The 24151-nt window shown below is 45.5% G+C and overlaps 1 protein-coding gene across 5 annotated transcripts in view; it reads right to left on the reverse strand.

The window, feature by feature from the left end:
• LOC110491210 (mitotic arrest deficient 1 like 1) overlaps positions 1-24151 on the reverse strand; it is a 115636-nt gene that overhangs the window by 89008 nt on the left and 2477 nt on the right. For all 5 annotated transcript variants that reach the window (XM_036948757.1, XM_036948756.1, XM_036948758.1 and 2 more), the window contains 6 exons: positions 23316-23495; positions 19880-20004; positions 19595-19676; positions 18163-18293; positions 17749-17863; positions 17431-17492 (listed from right to left, as the gene is read on the reverse strand). In XM_036948757.1, coding sequence (XP_036804652.1) covers positions 17431-17492; positions 17749-17863; positions 18163-18293; positions 19595-19676; positions 19880-20004; positions 23316-23495 — 695 coding nt within the window. The remainder of the gene's footprint in view (positions 1-17430; positions 17493-17748; positions 17864-18162; positions 18294-19594; positions 19677-19879; positions 20005-23315; positions 23496-24151) is intronic.

Consider the following 24151-nt stretch of genomic DNA (forward strand, 5'->3'; position numbering starts at 1 on the left):
CTGTGTGTGATACAGCTACACCCTATAGACATACAGTATATTAACCTGTGTGTGGTACAGCTACACCCTATAGACATACAGTATATTAACCTGTGTGTGGTACAGCTACACCCTATAGACATACAGTATATTAACCTGTGTGTGGTACAGCTACACCCTATAGACATACAGTATATTAACCTGTGTGTGGTACAGCTACACCCTATAGACATACAGTATATTAACCTGTGTGTGGTACAGCTACACCCTATAGACATACAGTATATTAACCTGTGTGTGGTACAGCTACACCCTATAGACATACAGTATATTAACCTGTGTGTGGTACAGCTACACCCTATAGACATACAGTATATTAACCTGTGTGTGGTACAGCTACACCCAGAGACATACAGTATATTAACCTGTGTGTGGTACAGCTACACCCAGAGACATACAGTATATTAACCTGTGTGTGGTAAAGCTACACCCAGAGACATACAGTATATTAACCTGTGTGTGGTACAGCTACACCCAGAGACATACAGTATATTAACCTGTGTGTGGTACAGCTACACCCAGAGACATACAGTATATTAACCTGTGTGTGATACAGCTACACCCAGAGACATACAGTATATTAACCAGTGTGTGGTACAGCTACACCCAGAGACATACAGTATATTAACCTGTGTGTGATACAGCTACACCCAGAGACATACAGTATATTAACCTGTGTGTGGTACAGCTACACCCAGAGACATACAGTATATTAACCTGTGTGTGATACAGCTATACCCTATAGACATACAGTATATTAATATGTGTGTGGTACAGCTACACCCTATAGACATACAGTATATTAACCTGTGTGTGATACAGCTACACCCAGAGACATACAGTATATTAACCTGTGTGTGATACAGCTACACCCAGAGACATACAGTATATTAACCTGTGTGTGGTACAGCTACACCCAGAGACATACAGTATATTAACCTGTGTGTGGTACAGCTACACCCTATAGACATACAGTATATTAATATGTGTGTGGTACAGCTACACCCAGAGACATACAGTATATTAACCTGTGTGTGGTACAGCTACACCCTATAGACATACAGTATATTAACCTGTGTGTGGTACAGCTACACCCAGAGACATACAGTATATTAACCTGTGTGTGATACAGCTACACCCAGAGACATACAGTATATTAACCTGTGTGTGGTACAGCTACACCCTATAGACATACAGTATATTAACCTGTGTGTGATACAGCTACACCCAGAGACATACAGTATATTAACCTGTGTGTGGTACAGCTACACCCAGAGACATACAGTATATTAACCTGTGTGTGGTACAGCTACACCCTATAGACATACAGTATATTAATATGTGTGTGGTACAGCTACACCCAGAGACATACAGTATATTAACCTGTGTGTGGTACAGCTACACCCTATAGACATACAGTATATTAACCTGTGTGTGGTACAGCTACACCCAGAGACATACAGTATATTAACCTGTGTGTGATACAGCTACACCCAGAGACATACAGTATATTAACCTGTGTGTGGTACAGCTACACCCTATAGACATACAGTATATTAACCTGTGTGTGGTACAGCTACGCCCAGAGACATACAGTATATTAACCTGTGTGTGGTACAGCTACACCCTATAGACATACAGTATATTAACCTGTGTGTGGTACAGCTACACCCTATAGACATACAGTATATTAACCTGTGTGTGGTACAGCTACACCCTATAGACATACAGTATATTAACCTGTGCGTGGTACAGCTACACCCTATAGACATACAGTATATTAACCTGTGTGTGGTACAGCTACACCCTATAGACATACAGTATATTAACCTGTGTGTGGTACAGCTACACCCTATAGACATACAGTATATTAACCTGTGTGTGGTACAGCTACACCCTAGAGACATACAGTATATTAACCGGTGTGTGGTACAGCTACACCCAGAGACATACAGTATATTAACCTGTGTGTGGTACAGCTACACCCAGAGACATACAGTATATTAACCTGTGTGTGGTACAGCTACACCCAGAGACATACAGTATATTAACCTGTGTGTGGTACAGCTACACCCAGAGACATACAGTATATTAACCAGTGTGTGGTACAGCTACACCCAGAGACATACAGTATATTAACCTGTGTGTGATACAGCTACACCCAGAGACATACAGTATATTAACCTGTGTGTGGTACAGCTACACCCAGAGACATACAGTATATTAACCTGTGTGTGATACAGCTACACCCTATAGACATACAGTATATTAACCTGTGTGTGGTACAGCTACACCCAGAGACATACAGTATATTAACCTGTGTGTGATACAGCTACACCCAGAGACATACAGTATATTAACCTGTGTGTGGTACAGCTACACCCAGAGACATACAGTATATTAACCTGTGTGTGGTACAGCTACACCCTATAGACATACAGTATATTAACCTGTGTGTGGTACAGCTACACCCTATAGACATACAGTATATTAACCTGTGTGTGGTACAGCTACACCCTATAGACATACAGTATATTAACCTGTGTGTGATACAGCTACACCCTATAGACATACAGTATATTAACCTGTGTGTGGTACAGCTACACCCAGAGACATACAGTATATTAACCTGTGTGTGGTACAGCTACACCCTATAGACATACAGTATATTAACCTGTGTGTGATACAGCTACACCCAGAGACATACAGTATATTAACCTGTGTGTGGTACAGCTACACCCTATAGACATACAGTATATTAACCTGTGTGTGGTACAGCTACACCCAGAGACATACAGTATATTAACCTGTGTGTGGTACAGCTACGCCCAGAGACATACAGTATATTAACCTGTGTGTGATACAGCTACACCCAGGGACATACAGTATATTAACCTGTGTGTGGTACAGCTACACCCAGAGACATACAGTATATTAACCTGTGTGTGATACAGCTACACCCAGGGACATACAGTATATTAACCTGTGTGTGGTACAGCTACACCCTATAGACATACAGTATATTAACCTGTGTGTGGTACAGCTACACCCTAGAGACATACAGTATATTAACCTGTGTGTGGTACAGCTACACCCAGAGACATACAGTATATTAACCTGTGTGTGATACAGCTACGCCCAGAGACATACAGTATATTAACCTGTGTGTGGTACAGCTACACCCAGAGACATACAGTATATTAACCTGTGTGTGATACAGCTACACCCAGAGACATACAGTATATTAACCTGTGTGTGGTACAGCTACACCCAGAGACATACAGTATATTAACCTGTGTGTGGTACAGCTACACCCAGAGACATACAGTATATTAACCTGTGTGTGGTACAGCTACACCCAGAGACATACAGTATATTAACCAGTGTGTGGTACAGCTACACCCAGAGACATACAGTATATTAACCTGTGTGTGGTACAGCTACACCCAGAGACATACAGTATATTAACCAGTGTGTGGTACAGCTACACCCAGAGACATACAGTATATTAACCTGTGTGTGGTACAGCTACACCCAGAGACATACAGTATATTAACCTGTGTGTGGTACAGCTACACCCAGAGACATACAGTATATTAACCTGTGTGTGGTACAGCTACACCCAGAGACATACAGTATATTAACCTGTGTGTGATACAGCTACACCCAGAGACATACAGTATATTAACCTGTGTGTGATACAGCTACACCCAGAGACATACAGTATATTAACCTGTGTGTGGTACAGCTACACCCTATAGACATACAGTATATTAACCTGTGTGTGATACAGCTACACCCAGAGACATACAGTATATTAACCTGTGTGTGATACAGCTACACCCAGAGACATACAGTATATTAACCTGTGTGTGATACAGCTACACCCTATAGACATACAGTATATTAACCTGTGTGTGGTACAGCTACACCCTATAGACATACAGTATATTAACCTGTGTGTGGTACAGCTACACCCTATAGACATACAGTATATTAACCTGTGTGTGGTACAGCTACACCCTATAGACATACAGTATATTAACCTGTGTGTGGTACAGCTACACCCTATAGACATACAGTATATTAACCTGTGTGTGGTACAGCTACACCCTATAGACATACAGTATATTAACCTGTGTGTGGTACAGCTACACCCTATAGACATACAGTATATTAACCTGTGTGTGGTACAGCTACACCCTATAGACATACAGTATATTAACCTGTGTGTGGTACAGCTACACCCTAGAGACATACAGTATATTAACCTGTGTGTGGTACAGCTACACCCAGAGACATACAGTATATTAACCTGTGTGTGATACAGCTACACCCAGAGACATACAGTATATTAACCTGTGTGTGGTACAGCTACACCCTATAGACATACAGTATATTAACCTGTGTGTGGTACAGCTACACCCAGAGACATACAGTATATTAACCTGTGTGTGATACAGCTACACCCAGAGACATACAGTATATTAACCTGTGTGTGGTACAGCTACACCCTATAGACATACAGTATATTAACCTGTGTGTGGTACAGCTACACCCTATAGACATACAGTATATTAACCTGTGTGTGGTACAGCTACACCCTATAGACATACAGTATATTAACCTGTGTGTGATACAGCTATACCCTATAGACATACAGTATATTAACCAGTGTGTGGTACAGCTACGCCCAGAGACATACAGTATATTAACCTGTGTGTGATACAGCTACACCCAGAGACATACAGTATATTAACCTGTGTGTGATACAGCTACACCCTATAGACATACAGTATATTAACCAGTGTGTGGTACAGCTACGCCCAGAGACATACAGTATATTAACCTGTGTGTGATACAGCTACACCCAGAGACATACAGTATATTAACCTGTGTGTGATACAGCTACACCCAGAGACATACAGTATATTAACCTGTGTGTGGTACAGCTACACCCAGAGACATACAGTATATTAACCTGTGTGTGGTACAGCTACACCCAGAGACATACAGTATATTAACCAGTGTGTGGTACAGCTACACCCAGAGACATACAGTATATTAACCTGTGTGTGATACAGCTACACCCAGAGACATACAGTATATTAACCTGTGTGTGGTACAGCTACACCCAGAGACATACAGTATATTAACCTGTGTGTGATACAGCTACACCCTATAGACATACAGTATATTAACCTGTGTGTGGTACAGCTACACCCAGAGACATACAGTATATTAACCTGTGTGTGATACAGCTACACCCAGAGACATACAGTATATTAACCTGTGTGTGGTACAGCTACACCCAGAGACATACAGTATATTAACCTGTGTGTGGTACAGCTACACCCTATAGACATACAGTATATTAACCTGTGTGTGGTACAGCTACACCCTATAGACATACAGTATATTAACCTGTGTGTGGTACAGCTACACCCTATAGACATACAGTATATTAACCTGTGTGTGGTACAGCTACACCCTATAGACATACAGTATATTAACCTGTGTGTGATACAGCTACACCCTATAGACATACAGTATATTAACCTGTGTGTGGTACAGCTACACCCAGAGACATACAGTATATTAACCTGTGTGTGGTACAGCTACACCCTATAGACATACAGTATATTAACCTGTGTGTGATACAGCTACACCCAGAGACATACAGTATATTAACCTGTGTGTGATACAGCTACACCCAGAGACATACAGTATATTAACCTGTGTGTGGTACAGCTACACCCAGAGACATACAGTATATTAACCTGTGTGTGGTACAGCTACACCCTATAGACATACAGTATATTAACCTGTGTGTGATACAGCTACACCCAGAGACATACAGTATATTAACCTGTGTGTGGTACAGCTACACCCAGAGACATACAGTATATTAACCTGTGTGTGGTACAGCTACACCCAGGGACATACAGTATATTAACCTGTGTGTGGTACAGCTACACCCTATAGACATACAGTATATTAACCTGTGTGTGATACAGCTACACCCAGAGACATACAGTATATTAACCTGTGTGTGGTACAGCTACACCCTATAGACATACAGTATATTAATATGTGTGTGGTACAGCTACACCCAGAGACATACAGTATATTAACCTGTGTGTGGTACAGCTACACCCTAGAGACATACAGTATATTAACCTGTGTGTGGTACAGCTACACCCAGAGACATACAGTATATTAACCTGTGTGTGATACAGCTACACCCAGAGACATACAGTATATTAACCTGTGTGTGGTACAGCTACACCCTATAGACATACAGTATATTAACCTGTGTGTGGTACAGCTACACCCAGAGACATACAGTATATTAACCAGTGTGTGATACAGCTACACCCAGAGACATACAGTATATTAACCTGTGTGTGATACAGCTACACCCAGGGACATACAGTATATTAACCTGTGTGTGGTACAGCTACACCCTATAGACATACAGTATATTAACCTGTGTGTGGTACAGCTACACCCTAGAGACATACAGTATATTAACCTGTGTGTGGTACAGCTACACCCAGAGACATACAGTATATTAACCTGTGTGTGGTACAGCTACACCCTATAGACATACAGTATATTAACCTGTGTGTGGTACAGCTACACCCAGAGACATACAGTATATTAACCTGTGTGTGGTACAGCTACACCCAGAGACATACAGTATATTAACCTGTGTGTGGTACAGCTACACCCAGAGACATACAGTATATTAACCAGTGTGTGGTACAGCTACACCCAGAGACATACAGTATATTAACCTGTGTGTGGTACAGCTACACCCAGAGACATACAGTATATTAACCAGTGTGTGGTACAGCTACACCCAGAGACATACAGTATATTAACCTGTGTGTGGTACAGCTACACCCAGAGACATACAGTATATTAACCTGTGTGTGGTACAGCTACACCCAGAGACATACAGTATATTAACCTGTGTGTGGTACAGCTACACCCAGAGACATACAGTATATTAACCTGTGTGTGATACAGCTACACCCAGAGACATACAGTATATTAACCTGTGTGTGATACAGCTACACCCAGAGACATACAGTATATTAACCTGTGTGTGGTACAGCTACACCCAGAGACATACAGTATATTAACCTGTGTGTGGTACAGCTACACCCAGAGACATACAGTATATTAACCTGTGTGTGGTAAAGCTACACCCTATAGACATACAGTATATTAACCTGTGTGTGGTACAGCTACACCCAGAGACATACAGTATATTAACCTGTGTGTGATACAGCTACACCCAGAGACATACAGTATATTAACCTGTGTGTGATACAGCTACACCCTATAGACATACAGTATATTAACCTGTGTGTGATACAGCTACACCCAGAGACATACAGTATATTAACCTGTGTGTGATACAGCTACACCCTATAGACATACAGTATATTAACCTGTGTGTGGTACAGCTACACCCAGAGACATACAGTATATTAACCTGTGTGTGATACAGCTACACCCTATAGACATACAGTATATTAACCTGTGTGTGGTACAGCTACACCCTATAGACATACAGTATATTAACCTGTGTGTGATACAGCTACACCCAGAGACATACAGTATATTAACCTGTGTGTGATACAGCTACACCCTATAGACATACAGTATATTAACCTGTGTGTGGTACAGCTACACCCAGAGACATACAGTATATTAACCTGTGTGTGATACAGCTACACCCTATAGACATACAGTATATTAACCTGTGTGTGATACAGCTACACCCAGAGACATACAGTATATTAACCTGTGTGTGGTACAGCTACACCCTATAGACATACAGTATATTAACCTGTGTGTGATACAGCTACACCCAGAGACATACAGTATATTAACCTGTGTGTGATACAGCTACACCCAGAGACATACAGTATATTAACCTGTGTGTGGTACAGCTACACCCTATAGACATACAGTATATTAACCTGTGTGTGGTACAGCTACACCCAGAGACATACAGTATATTAACCTGTGTGTGGTACAGCTACACCCAGAGACATACAGTATATTAATCTGTGTGTGATACAGCTACGCCCAGAGACATACAGTATATTAACCTGTGTGTGGTACAGCTACACCCAGAGACATACAGTATATTAACCTGTGTGTGATACAGCTACACCCAGAGACATACAGTATATTAACCTGTGTGTGATACAGCTACACCCAGAGACATACAGTATATTAACCTGTGTGTGATACAGCTACACCCAGAGACATACAGTATATTAACCTGTGTGTGATACAGCTACACCCAGAGACATACAGTATATTAATCTGTGTGTGGTACAGCTACACCCAGAGACATACAGTATATTAACCTGTGTGTGGTACAGCTACACCCAGAGACATACAGTATATTAACCTGTGTGTGATACAGCTACACCCAGAGACATACAGTATATTAACCTGTGTGTGATACAGCTACACCCAGAGACATACAGTATATTAACCTGTGTGTGATATACAGTCAATCCCGGAAAATGTTAAGAACTTTGAAAGTTTCTTCAAGTGCAGTCTATAAAACCCTCAGGCGCTCTGATGAAACTGTCTCTCATGAGGACAACCACAGGAAGACCCAGAGTTTCCTCTGCTGCAGAGGATAAGTTCATTAGAGTTAACTGGCTCTCATGAGGACCGCCACAGGAAAGGAAGACCAGGGAGTTACCTCTGCTGCAGAGGATAAGTTTATTAGAGTTACCAGCCTCAGAAATTGCAGGCCAAATAAATGCTTCAGAGTTCAAGTAACAGACACATCTCAACATCAACTGTTCAGAGGAGACTGTGTGAATCAGGCCTTCATGGTTGAATTGCTGCAAAGAAACCACTACTGAAGGACACCAATAATAAGAAGAGACTTGCTTGGGCCAAGAAACACGAGCAATGAACATTAGACCGGTGGAAATCTGTCCTTTGGTCTGATGAGTCCAAATTTGCAATTTTTGGTTCCAACCGCCGTGTCTTTGTGAGGCGGAGAGTAGGTGAACGGATGATCTCCACATGTGTGGTTCCCACCGTGAAGCACGGAGGAGGTGTGAGGGTGCTTTGCTGGTGACAGTGACATCATTTATTTAGAATTCAAGGCACACTTATCCAGCACGACCACCACAGCATTCTGCAGCGATAAACCATCCCATCTGGTTTGGGCTTAGACCCACTATCATTTGTTTTTCAACAGGACAATGACGTATGGGAGAGGGGGGGGGGGGGGGGGGGGGGTAATGCTATGTGAGAGTATCGTATGGGAGAGAGGGGGGTAATGCTATGTGAGAGTATCGTATGGGAGAGAGGGGGGGGGGGGTAATGCTATGTGAGAGTATCGTATGGGAGAGAGGGGGGTAATGCTATGTGAGAGTATCGTATGGGAGAGAGGGGGGTAATGCAATGTGAGAGTATCGTATGGGAGAGAGGGGGGTAATGCTATGTGAGAGTATCGTATGGGAGAGAGGGGGGTAATGCTATGTGAGAGTATCGTATGGGAGAGGGGGGGGGTAATGCTATGTGAGAGTATCGTATGGGAGAGGGGGGGGGGGTAATGCTATGTGAGAGTATCGTATGGGAGAGAGGGTGGGGGGTAATGCTATGTGAGAGTATCGTATGGGAGAGAGGGGGGGGGTAATGCTATGTGAGAGTATCGTATGGGAGAGAGGGGGGTAATGCTATGTGAGAGTATCGTATGGGAGAGGGGGGGGGGGGGTAATGCTATGTGAGAGTATCGTATGGGAGAGAGGGGGGGGGGGGGGGGTAATGCTATGTGAGAGTATCGTATGGGAGAGAGGGGGGGGGGTAATGCTATGTGAGAGTATCGTATGGGAGAGAGGGGGGTAATACTATGTGAGAGTATCGTATGGGAGAGGGGGGGGGTAATGCTATGTGAGAGTATCGTATGGGAGAGAGGGGGGTAATACTATGTGAGAGTATCGTATGGGAGAGAGGGGGGGGGGGTAATGCTATGTGAGAGTATCGTATGGGAGAGGGGGGGGGGTAATGCTATGTGAGAGTATCGTATGGGAGAGAGGGGGGTAATACTATGTGAGAGTATCGTATGGGAGAGGGGGGGGGGGGGGGGTAATGCTATGTGAGAGTATCGTATGGGAGAGAGGGGGGGGGGTAATGCTATGTGAGAGTATCGTATGTGAGAGAGGGGAGGGGGGGGGGGGGTAATGCTATGTGAGAGTATCGTATGAGAGAGAGGGGGGGGGTAATGCTATGTGAGAGTATCGTATGTGAGAGAGGGGGGGGGGGGGGGGGTAATGCTATGTGAGAGTATCGTATGTGAGAGAGGGGGGGGGGGGGGGGGTAATGCTATGTGAGAGTATCGTATGGGAGAGAGGGGGGGTAATGCTATGTGAGAGTATCGTATGGGAGAGAGGGGGGGTAATGCTATGTGAGAGTATCGTATGGGAGAGAGGGGGGGTAATGCTATGTGAGAGTATCGTATGTGAGAGAGGGGGGGGGGGGGGGTAATACTATGTGAGAGTATCGTATGGGAGAGAGGGGGGGGGGTAATGCTATGTGAGAGTATCGTATGGGAGAGAGGGGGGGGGGTAATGCTATGTGAGAGTATCGTATGTGAGAGAGGGGGGGGGTAATGCTATGTGAGAGTATCGTATGGGAGAGAGGGGGGGTAATGCTATGTGAGAGTATCGTATGGGAGAGAGGGGGGGGGGGGGGGTAATACTATGTGAGAGTATCGTATGGGAGAGAGGGGGGTAATGCTATGTGAGAGTATCGTATGGGAGAGAGGGGGGTAATGCTATGTGAGAGTATCGTATGGGAGAGAGGGGGGTAATGCTATGTGAGAGTATCGTATGGGAGAGAGGGGGGGTAATGCTATGTGAGAGTATCGTATGGGAGAGGGGGGGGGGGGGGTAATGCTATGTGAGAGTATCGTATGGGAGAGAGGGGGGGGGGGGTAATGCTATGTGAGAGTATCGTATGGGAGAGAGGGGGGGTAATGCTATGTGAGAGTATCGTATGGGAGAGAGGGGGGGGGGGTAATGCTATGTGAGAGTATCGTATGGGAGAGAGGGGGGGGGGGGGTAATGCTATGTGAGAGTATCGTATGGGAGAGAGGGGGGTAATGCTATGTGAGAGTATCGTATGGGAGAGAGGGGGGTAATGCTATGTGAGAGTATCGTATGGGAGAGAGGGGGGTAATGCTATGTGAGAGTATCGTATGGGAGAGAGGGGGGGTAATGCTATGTGAGAGTATCGTATGGGAGAGGGGGGGGGGGGGTAATGCTATGTGAGAGTATCGTATGGGAGAGAGGGGGGGGGGTAATGCTATGTGAGAGTATCGTATGGGAGAGAGGGGGGGTAATGCTATGTGAGAGTATCGTATGGGAGAGGGGGGGGGGGGTAATGCTATGTGAGAGTATCGTATGGGAGAGAGGGGGGTAATGCTATGTGAGAGTATCGTATGGGAGAGAGGGGGGGTAATGCTATGTGAGAGTATCGTATGGGAGAGAGGGGGGGGGGGTAATGCTATGTGAGAGTATCGTATGGGAGAGAGGGGGGGGGGGGTAATGCTATGTGAGAGTATCGTATGGGAGAGAGGGGGGTAATGCTATGTGAGAGTATCGTATGGGAGAGAGGGGGGTAATGCTATGTGAGAGTATCGTATGGGAGAGAGGGGGGTAATGCTATGTGAGAGTATCGTATGGGAGAGAGGGGGGGTAATGCTATGTGAGAGTATCGTATGGGAGAGGGGGGGGGGGGTAATGCTATGTGAGAGTATCGTATGGGAGAGAGGGGGGGGGGGGTAATGCTATGTGAGAGTATCGTATGGGAGAGAGGGGGGGTAATGCTATGTGAGAGTATCGTATGGGAGAGAGGGGGGGGGGGGTAATGCTATGTGAGAGTATCGTATGGGAGAGAGGGGGGTAATGCTATGTGAGAGTATCGTATGGGAGAGAGGGGGGGGGGGTAATGCTATGTGAGAGTATCGTATGGGAGAGAGGGGGGTAATGCTATGTGAGAGTATCGTATGGGAGAGAGGGGGGGTAATGCTATGTGAGAGTATCGTATGGGAGAGAGGGGGGTAATGCTATGTGAGAGTATCGTATGGGAGAGAGGGGGGGTAATGCTATGTGAGAGTATCGTATGGGAGAGAGGGGGGGGGGGGGGGGGGGTAATGCTATGTGAGAGTATCGTATGGGAGAGAGGGGGGTAATACTATGTGAGAGTATCGTATGGGAGAGGGGGGGGGGTAATGCTATGTGAGAGTATCGTATGGGAGAGAGGGGGGTAATGCTATGTGAGAGTATCGTATGGGAGAGAGGGGGGGTAATGCTATGTGAGAGTATCGTATGGGAGAGAGGGGGGGGGGGTAATACTATGTGAGAGTATCGTATGGGAGAGAGGGGGGTAATGCTATGTGAGAGTATCGTATGGGAGAGAGGGGGGGTAATGCTATGTGAGAGTATCGTATGGGAGAGAGGGGGGGGGGGTAATGCTATGTGAGAGTATCGTATGGGAGAGAGGGGGGGGGGGTAATGCTATGTGAGAGTATCGTATGGGAGAGAGGGGGGGTAATGCTATGTGAGAGTATCGTATGGGAGAGAGGGGGGGGGGGGGTAATACTATGTGAGAGTATCGTATGGGAGAGAGGGGGGTAATGCTATGTGAGAGTATCGTATGGGAGAGAGGGGGGGTAATGCTATGTGAGAGTATCGTATGGGAGAGAGGGGGGGGGGGGTAATGCTATGTGAGAGTATCGTATGGGAGAGAGGGGGGGGTAATGCTATGTGAGAGTATCGTATGGGAGAGAGGGGGGTAATGCTATGTGAGAGTATCGTATGGGAGAGAGGGGGGTAATGCTATGTGAGAGTATCGTATGGGAGAGAGGGGGGGGGGGGGTAATGCTATGTGAGAGTATCGTATGGGAGAGAGGGGGGGGTAATGCTATGTGAGAGTATCGTATGAGAGAGAGGGGGGGGGGGGTAATGCTATGTGAGAGTATCGTATGGGAGAGAGGGGGGGGTAATGCTATGTGAGAGTATCGTATGGGAGAGAGGGGGGGGGGGTAATGCTATGTGAGAGTATCGTATGAGAGAGAGAGGGGGGGGAGGGGGGTAATGCTATGTGAGAGTATCGTATGAGAGAGAGGGGGGGTAATGCTATGTGAGAGTATCGTATGAGAGAGAGGGGGGGGTAATGCTATGTGAGAGTATCGTATGGGAGAGAGGGGGGGGGGGGTAATGCTATGTGAGAGTATCGTATGAGAGAGAGGGGGGGGTAATGCTATGTGAGAGTATCGTATGGGAGAGAGGGGGGGGGGGTAATGCTATGTGAGAGTATCGTATGAGAGAGAGAGGGGGGGGGGGTAATGCTATGTGAGAGTATCGTATGGGAGAGAGGGGGGGGTAATGCTATGTGAGAGTATCGTATGAGAGAGAGGGGGGTAATGCTATGTGAGAGTATCGTATGAGAGAGAGAGGGGGGGGGGGGGTAATGCTATGTGAGAGTATCGTATGGGAGAGAGGGGGGGGTAATGCTATGTGAGAGTATCGTATGAGAGAGAGAGGGGGGGGGTAATGCTATGTGAGAGTATCGTATGGGAGAGAGGGGGGGGTAATGCTATGTGAGAGTATCATATGGGAGAGAGGGGAGGTAATGCTATGTGAGAGTATCGTATGAGAGAGAGGGGGGGGTAATGCTATGTGAGAGTATCGTATGGGAGAGAGGGGGGTAATGCTATGTGAGAGTATCGTATGAGAGAGAGGGGGGGGTAATGCTATGTGAGAGTATCGTATGAGAGAGAGGGGGGGGGGGGTAATGCTATGTGAGAGTATCGTATGGGAGAGAGGGGGGGGTAATGCTATGTGAGAGTATCGTATGAGAGAGAGGGGGGGTAATGCTATGTGAGAGTATCGTATGAGAGAGAGGGGGGGGGGTAATGCTATGTGAGAGTATCGTATGAGAGAGAGGGGGGGGGGGGGGTAATGCTATGTGAGAGTATCGTATGAGAGAGAGGGGGGGGGTAATGCTATGTGAGAGTATCGTATGAGAGAGAGGGGGGGGGGGGGGGTAATGCTATGTGAGAGTATCGTATGGGAGAGAGGGGGGGGTAATGCTATGTGAGAGTATCGTATGGGAGAGAGGGGGGTAATGCTATGTGAGAGTATCGTATGAGAGAGAGGGGGGGGTAATGCTATGTGAGAGTATCGTATGGGAGAGAGGGGGGGGGTAATGCTATGTGAGAGTATCGTATGAGAGAGAGGGGGGGGGGGGCAATGCTATGTGAGAGTATCGTATGAGAGAGAGGGGGGGGTAATGCTATGTGAGAGTATCGTATGGGAGAGAGGGGGGTAATGCTATGTGAGAGTATCGTATGGGAGAGAGGGGGGGGGGGTAATGCTATGTGAGAGTATCGTATGAGAGAGAGGGGGGGGGGGGGGGTAATGCTATGTGAGAGTATCGTATGGGAGAGAGAGGGGGGGGTAATACTATGTGAGAGTATCGTATGGGAGAGAGAGGGGGGGGTAATACTATGTGAGAGTATCGTATGGGAGAGAGAGGGGGGGGGGTAATGCTATGTGAGAGTATCGTATGGGAGAGAGGGGGGGGTAATGCTATGTGAGAGTATCGTATGGGAGAGAGAGGGGGGGGTAATACTATGTGAGAGTATCGTATGGGAGAGAGAGGGGGGGGTAATACTATGTGAGAGTATCGTATGGGAGAGAGAGGGGGGGGGGGTAATGCTATGTGAGAGTATCGTATGGGAGAGAGGGGGGGGTAATGCTATGTGAGAGTATCGTATGAGAGAGAGAGGGGGGGGGTAATGCTATGTGAGAGTATCGTATGGGAGAGAGGGGGGGGTAATGCTATGTGAGAGTATCGTATGAGAGAGAGAGGGGGGGGTAATGCTATGTGAGAGTATCGTATGGGAGAGAGGGGGGGGGTAATGCTATGTGAGAGTATCGTATGGGAGAGAGGGGGGGGGGTAATGCTATGTGAGAGTATCGTATGGGAGAGAGGGGGGGGGGTAATGCTATGTGAGAGTATCGTATGGGAGAGAGAGGGGGGGGGTAATACTATGTGAGAGTATCGTATGGGAGAGAGGGGGGGGGGTAATGCTATGTGAGAGTATCGTATGGGAGAGAGAGGGGGGGGTAATACTATGTGAGAGTATCGTATGGGAGAGAGGGGGGGGGGGTAATGCTATGTGAGAGTATCGTATGGGAGAGAGAGGGGGGGGTAATACTATGTGAGAGTATCGTATGGGAGAGAGGGGGGGGGGGTAATGCTATGTGAGAGTATCGTATGGGAGAGAGAGGGGGGGTAATACTATGTGAGAGTATCGTATGGGAGAGAGGGGGGGGGGGGGTAATGCTATGTGAGAGTATCGTATGGGAGAGAGGGGGGGGTAATGCTATGTGAGAGTATCGTATGGGAGAGAGGGGGGGGTAATACTATGTGAGAGTATCGTATGGGAGAGAGGGGGGTAATGCTATGTGAGAGTATCGTATGGGAGAGAGGGGGGGGGGGTAATGCTATGTGAGAGTATCGTATGGGAGAGGGGGGGGGGGTAATACTATGTGAGAGTATCGTATGGGAGAGAGGGGGGGGGGGGGTAATGCTATGTGAGAGTATCGTATGGGAGAGAGGGGGGGGGGTAATACTATGTGAGAGTATCGTATGGGAGAGAGGGGGGGGGGGTAATGCTATGTGAGAGTATCGTATGGGAGAGAGGGGGGGGGGGTAATACTATGTGAGAGTATCGTATGGGAGAGAGGGGGGGGGGGGTAATGCTATGTGAGAGTATCGTATGAGAGAGAGGGGGGGGGGGTAATGCTATGTGAGAGTATCGTATGGGAGAGAGGGGGGGGGGTAATGCTATGTGAGAGTATCGTATGGGAGAGAGGGGGGGGTAATGCTATGTGAGAGTATCGTATGGGAGAGAGGGGGGGGGTAATGCTATGTGAGAGTATCGTATGGGAGAGAGGGGGGGGGGGTAATGCTATGTGAGAGTATCGTATGAGAGAGAGGGGGGGGTAATGCTATGTGAGAGTATCGTATGGGAGAGAGGGGGGTAATGCTATGTGAGAGTATCGTATGGGAGAGAGGGGGGGGGGGTAATGCTATGTGAGAGTATCGTATGGGAGAGGGGGGGGGGGTAATGCTATGTGAGAGTATCGTATGGGAGAGAGGGGGGTAATGCTATGTGAGAGTATCATATGGGAGAAAAGGGGGGGGGGGGGTAATGCTATGTGAGAGTATCGTATGGGAGAGAGGGGGGGGGGGTAATACTATGTGAGAGTATCGTATGGGAGAGAGGGGGGGGGGGTAATGCTATGTGAGAGTATCGTATGGGAGAGAGGGGGGGGGGGGGGTAATGCTATGTGAGAGTATCGTATGGGAGAGAGGGGGGGGTAATGCTATGTGAGAGTATCGTATGGGAGAGAGGGGGGGGGGGGGTAATGCTATGTGAGAGTATCGTATGGGAGAGAGGGGGGGGTAATGCTATGTGAGAGTATCGTATGGGAGAGAGGGGGGGGGGGGTAATGCTATGTGAGAGTATCGTATGGGAGAGGGGGGGGGGTAATGCTATGTGAGAGTATCGTATGGGAGAGAGGGGGGGGGGGTAATGCTATGTGAGAGTATCGTATGGGGGAGAGAACGTGCACCATTTAACATTCAATTCACACAGTTTATTAGGTACAGCCATGTTTCCGAGACACTGGATCCGGTGCACCAGGCACCGACGACCAAACCACGCTCAACATCTCTCAGGTCACTCGTTTTCCCATCCTAACGTTCAATCAAACAGTAACTGAATGCCTCGATGCCTGTTTTCTATAGACTCCCTGTCTGTAGGAGCCATCTATTTTGGTGAACAAGGTGATGTACCTAATAATCTGGCCACTCAGTGTACAACAAACACTGGGGTAGTCATGAGAGAAAAATATAGTGTGTGTGTGTGTGTGTTAGATGCAGTGCAGTGTTTGTAATGTGTCTGATGTGCTTCGCTGCTCATATGGAAACATGCAATCATTCTGTCATTACGGGCTTTCAGCCCAGAACACACACACACACACACACACACACAGACAGCAGGCATAAAGCAAACAAATAAAACATCACTCTCTTCACAGAGAGAGGCGCCAGTATTTTTCATGACTCAAGAGCTCCACCCAGTGGTGAAATATTATACTAGAGACATTCCACCCAGTGGTGAAATATTATACTAGAGACATTCCACCCAGTGGTGAAATATTATACTAGAGACATTCCACCCAGTGGTGAAATATTATACTAGAGACATTCCACCCAGTGGTGAAATATTATACTAGAGACAGAGACATTCCAGCTGACCGTATGTTGAGTCCAGTAGACTGTCCCAGGTTCTCCCAGGCCTGCAGTTTCTGAGACAGTTTCTGAAGGAGGAGAGGAAGGAACAAGTTGACACACCAGGGTGTCGGGATTCAAGGTTTCACATTTACAAATTCAACTACTACGCAGATTGTTTCCAACCCTGAGATTTGTTTATTTTTCGCTAATTAAAATAAAAAATGTTACGTTTCCTTTTCAGTTGTGTATCAGAACAACCATTAGTTAGAACAGACAGCACACTGCAAATGTTTCTCCTCCAGCCCGGTTTCACATTTAAAAAACACAAAACAGGTCACACACCTCCTTCTCCAGCTCCACGTTCACCATCTCCTCTTTCATCTTCTCCATCCGTTCTACCTTACGTCTCAAACCCTCCGTTTCCTCCTTCAGCAGGATCACGTTCTCCCTCGTCTCCCTGGGATACGGAATGAGGGGAGACAGTGAGAGAGAGGTTTAAGAGACATTAATGATAGTTGTCTTCTTTTACAACCTACAAATAACCTCTTAGCTGTCCTGCTCCATGTGTTCTAGTAGTGTTACCTGAGGTAAACATTCTCCTCTCTTAGCTGTCCTGCTCCATGTGTTCTAGTAGTGTTACCTGAGGTAAACATTCTCCTCTCTTAGCTGTCCTGCTCCATGTGTTCTAGTAGTGTTACCTGAGGTAAACATTCTCCTCTCTTAGCTGTCCTGCTCCATGTGTTCTAGTAGTGTTACCTGAGGTAAACATTCTCCTCTCTTAGCTGTCGGAGCTCCTTGTCCATATCTGGGACCCTAGCGACCTCTGACCTCATGTTCTTCACTATGACAACATCCTGTTCCTGCAGAGCCAACTTCCTCTCCAACTCCTTGGGGGGGGAAGACACACACACACACACACCTTTGAGTGGTATTCTCCGCTCATGAAAGAGAGATTTAATGACAATCTGAAAGGTGAACATCGTGGAGTTTGAGGTTGTGTGTTAGACTGAAGAGTTAATAGCATCTCTTCATTTGATGGCAGGTCATTTAAACCCAGAAACAATAAATGGTGATTACATTACATAAAAAAATGACCACTTAACTTCCTAAATGACACTTTGGAGAGAGAGAACACACATGGATGCCAAGATAAGCAGAAGCAAAAGAAATGGACCTGCACCTGTTCAACAGCTCAAAACCTCCACAGGCATATAAAGCACCACAGAACAAACAAGATGGATACTTCAGTCCTTTTCCTAGTACCAACTCTAGTCCCAATCTCAGCCCCAGTCCTAATCCTGACCTAGCTCCTACTCTAGTCCCAATCTCAACCCCAGTCCTAATCCTGACCTAGCTCCTACTCTAGTCCCAATCTCAACCCCAGTCCTAATCCTGACCTAGCTCCAACTCTAGTCCCAATCTCAACCCCAGTCCTAATCCTGACCTAGCTCCTACTCTAGTCCCAATCTCAACCCCAGTCCTAATCCTGACCTAGCTCCAACTCTAGTCCCAATCTCAACCCCAGTCCTAATCCTAACCTAGCTCCAACTCTAGTCCCAATCTCAACCCCAGTCCTAATCCTGACCTAGCTCCTACTCTAGTCCCAATCTCAACCCCAGTCCTAATCCTAACCTAGCTCCAACTCTAGTCCCAATCTCAACCCCAGTCCTAATCCTGACCTAGCTCCTACTCTAGTCCCAATCTCAACCCCAGTCCTAATCCTAACCTAGCTCCAACTCTAGTCCCAATCTCAACCCCAGTCCTAATCCTAAACTAGCTCCTACTCTAGTCCCAATCTCAATCCTAATCCTAAACTAGCTGCTACTCTAGTCCCAATCTCAATCCCAGTCCTAACCTAGCTCCCCAACTCTAGTCCAAATCTCAATCCCAGTCCTAATCCTAACCTAGCTCCTACTCTTGTCCCAATCTCAATCCCAGTCCTAATCCTAACCTAGCTCAAACTCTAGTCCCAATCTCAACCCCAGTCCTAATCCTAACCTAGTTCCCCAACTCTAGTCCCAATTTGAATTCAGGTATTATCAGTCTCAATCTTCATACATCAGTCAACCCTAGTCCTAACCTCCTAGTTTTCTAAACCTAGTCCCAATCTGAACTGTATTAATACCAATCTTAATCTAGACATCATTCATTTTAGTCCTACTTTGAACAACAATAATCCTAGCCTCACCTTAATCTTGAGTTCATGGTCGGAGCAGGTGGATGATGCTAACTGGAGGGCCTGGCACCGCTGAGACACTTCCTGGTACTTCCTGTAAAGAGGACCAGTCAGGGGGGAGGAAATCGAGGCAGGACCAATCAGAAGAAAGGAAATCCAGGCAGGACCAATCAGAAGAAAGGAAATCCAGACAGGACCAATCAGAAGAAAGGAAATCCAGACAGGACCAATCAGAAGAAAGGAAATCCAGACAGGACCAATCAGAAGAAAGGAAATCCAGGAAGTAGTGTGTGTTACCTGTGTTGTAGCTCCACTTGTTCCTGTAGTCCCTGGTTCTCCAGTGTCTGGTTAGAGATGGTGTTGTCCCGCGTCTGGACCTGCTGCTTCAGGTCCCGGATCTCATCCTTTAAACCGCTCACAGTCTGCAGGGACAAATAACACATAGTGTAGTCATCAATCTCATCCTCAATCTCATCCTCTACAGGGACAAATAACACATAGTGTAGTCATCAATCTCATCCTCAATCTCATCCTCAACCTCATCCTCTACAGGGACAAATAACACATAGTGTAGTCATCAATCTCATCCTCAATCTCATCCTCTACAGGGACAAATAACACAGTGTAGTCATCCATCTCATCCTCAATCTCATCCTTTAAACCGCTCGCCTTCTACAGCTGCCTCCTGCGGGGACGCGGGTTGGGATTTAAAATATATATATATATAAATAGGACAACTAATGAGTTACTCCACAGAAAAGTAGCAATTTGACGATGTGAGTGGAGACTAGAGGTCGACCGGTTAATTAGGGACGATTTCTAGTTTTCATAACAATCGGGAATTTTTGGACGCCGATTACATTACAGTACACTGCATTGCATTGCATTCCATGAGGAGACTGAGTGGCAGGCTTGACCACCTGGTACGCGAGTGCAGTAGGAGCCAAGGTAAGTTGCTAGCTAGCATTAAACTTATCTTATAAAAAAAACAACCAATCTTCACATCATCACTAGTTAACTACACATAGTTGATGATATTACCAGGTTAACTAGCTTGTCCTGCGTTGCATATAGTCGATACGGTGCCTTTTAATTTATCATCGAATCACAGCCTACCTCGCCAAGCGGGGGATGATTTAACAAGAACACAATCATTGCACGAATGTACCTAACCATAAACATCAATGCCTTTCTTAAAATCAATACACAGAAGTATACATTTCTTAAACCTGCATATTTAGTTAAAAGCAATTCATGTTAGCAGGCCATATTAAACTAGGGAAATTGTGTCACTTCTCTTGCGTTCATTGCACGCAGAGTCAGGGTATATGCAACAGTTTGGGCCGCCTGGCTCGTTGCTAATTTGCCAGAATTGTACATAATTATGACATAACATTGAAGGTTGTGCAATGTAACAGCAATATTTAGACTGATGGATGCCACCCGTTAGATAAAATACAGAACAGTTCTGTATTTCACTGAAATAATAAACGTTTTGTTTTCTAAATGATAGTTTCCGGATGTGTTAATGACCAAAGGCTCGTATTTCTGTGTGTTAATATTATATTATAATTAAGTCTACAATTTGATATTTGATAGCGCAGTCTGACTGAGCGGTGGTAGGCAGCAGAAGGCTCGTAAGCGTTCATTCAAACAGCACTTTCCTGCGTTTGCCAGCAGCTCTTTGCAATGCTTGAAGCACAGCGCTGTTTATGACTTCAAACCTATCAACTCCCGAGATTAGGCTGGCAATACTAAAGTGCCTATTAGAACATCCAATAGTCAAAGGTATATGAAATACAAATGGTAGAGAGAGAAATAGTCAACATGTAGTAATTCCTAGAATAACTACAACTTAAAACTTCTTAACTGGGAATAATGAAGAACTGGGAATATTGAACCACCAGCTTTCATATGTTCTCATGTTCTGAGCAAGGAACTGAAACGTTAGCTTTCTTACATGGCACATATTGCACTTTTACTTTCTTCTCCAACACTTTGTTTTTGCATTATTTAAACCAAATTGAACATGTTTCATTATTTATTTGAGACTAAATAGAGTTGATTTATGTATTATTTTAAGTTAAAATGAAAGTGTTCATTCAGTATTGTTGTAATTGTCATATATAAATATAAATATAAAAATCGGCAGTGTCTTTTTTTGATCCTCCAATAAATCTTTATCAGCGTTGAAAAATCCTCATCAGTCGATCCCTAGTGGAGACATAAAGTTGTGGAGTGATCTGATGGTGTAATCTGACCTCTGTTACAGGTGTACCTGGTTAGAGGAGTGATTTTATGGTATAATCTGACCTCTGTTACAGGTGTACCTGGTTAGAGGAGTGATTTTATGGTATAATCTGATCTCTGTTACAGGTGTACCTGGTTAGAGGAGTGATTTTATGGTATAATCTGATCTCTGTTACAGGGGTACCTGGTTAGAGGAGTGATCTGATGGTATAATCTGATCTCTGATACAGGTGTACCTGGTTAGAGGAGTGATTTTATGGTATAATCTGATCTCTGTTATAGGTAGGTTTGGTTAGAGGAGTGATCTGATGGTATAATCTGATCTCTGATACAGGTGTACCTGGTTAGAGGAGTGATTTTATGGTATAATCTGATCTCTGTTACAGGTGTACCTGGTTAGAGGAGTGATTTTATGGTATAATCTGATCTCTATTACAGGTGTACCTGGTTAGAGGAGTGATTGTATGGTATAATCTGATCTCTGTTACAGGTAGGTTTGGTTAGAGGAGTGATTTTATGGTATAATCTGATCTCTGATACAGGTGTACCTGGTTAGAGGAGTGATCTGATGGTATAATCTGATCTCTGTTACAGGTGTACCTGGTTAGAGGAGTGATTTTATGGTATAATCTGATCTCTGTTACAGGTGTACCTGGTTAGAGGAGTGATTTTATGGTATAATCTGATCTCTGTTACAGGTGTACCTGGTTAGAGGGGTGATTTTATGGTATAATCTGATCTCTGTTACAGGTGTACCTGGTTAGAGGAGTGATTTTATGGTATAATCTGATCTCTGTTACAGGTGTACCTGGTTAGAGGGGTGATTTTATGGTATAATCTGATCTCTGTTACAGGTGTACCTGGTTAGAGGAGTGATTTTATGGTATAATCTGATCTCTGTTAAAGGTGTACCTGGTTAGAGGAGTGATTTTATGGTATAATCTGATCTCTGTTACAGGTGTACCTGGTTAGAGGAGTGATTTTATGGTATAATCTGATCTCTGTTACAGGTGTACCTGGTTAGAGGAGTGATTTTATGGTATAATCTGATCTCTGTTACAGGTGTACCTGGTTAGAGGAGTGATCTGATGGTATAATCTGATCTCTGTTACAGGTAGACCTGGTTAGAGGAGTGATCTGATGGTATAATCTGATCTCTGATACAGGTGTACCTGGTTAGAGGAGTGATTTTATGGTATAATCTGATCTCTGTTACAGGTGTACCTGGTTAGAGGAGTGATTTTATGGTATAATCTGATCTCTGTTACAGGTGTACCTGGTTAGAGGAGTGATTTATGGTATAATCTGAACTCTGTTACAGGTGTACCTGGTTAGAGGAGTGATTTTATGGTATAATCTGATCTCTGTTACAGGTGTACCTGGTTAGAGGAGTGATTTTATGGTATAATTTGATCTCTGTTACAGGTGTACCTGGTTAGAGGAGTGATTTTATGGTATAATCTGAACTCTGTTACAGGGATACCTGGTTAGAGGTGTTGAGCCATCCGTCCCTCTCCTCCACCCTTCTGTTGAGAGACTCTAGGGTCCGATGTAGAGCACGGTTTGCCTCTGCCTTTTCCGATAGGCTCTGGCTAGACTCCGCCTCCCTCTCTTCCAGGCGTCTGATTCGTCCCAGCAGGTCCTGGTTACGGTCCACCTCACGCTGGAACAATTAGAACGTGGGCCATAGAAGTCAGAACACAGAACACAGAATATGAATACACAGAATACTCCAGGTGTGTGTGTGTGTTACCTCCAGGTGTATGTGTGTGTGTGTGTGTTACCTCCAGGTGTATGTGTAGGTGTGTGTGTGTGTGTTACCTCCAGGTGTGTGTGTGTGTTACCTCCAGGTGTATGTGTGTGTTACCTCCAGGTGTATGTGTGTGTTACCTCCAGGTGTATGTGTTACCTCCAGGTGTATGTGTATGTGTTACCTCCAGGTGTATGTGTTACCTCCAGGTGTATGTGTATGTGTTACCTCCAGGTGTATGTGTATGTGTTACCTCCAGGTGTATGTGTGTGTTACCTCCAGGTGTATGTGTGTGTTACCTCCAGGTGTATGTGTGTGTTACCTCCAGGTGTATGTGTTACCTCCAGGTGTATGTGTATGTGTTACCTCCAGGTGTATGTGTGTGTTACCTCCAGGTGTATGTGTGTGTTACCTCCAGGTGTATGTGTGTGTTACCTCCAGGTGTATGTGTATGTGTTACCTCCAGGTGTATGTGTATGTGTTACCTCCAGGTGTATGTGTATGTGTTACCTCCAGGTGTATGTGTATGTGTTACCTCCAGGTGTATGTGTATGTGTTACCTCCAGGTG

Source organism: Oncorhynchus mykiss, chromosome 17, assembly GCF_013265735.2.
Source record: "Oncorhynchus mykiss isolate Arlee chromosome 17, USDA_OmykA_1.1, whole genome shotgun sequence".
In the NCBI taxonomy this organism is placed as follows: Eukaryota; Metazoa; Chordata; class Actinopteri; order Salmoniformes; family Salmonidae; genus Oncorhynchus; species Oncorhynchus mykiss.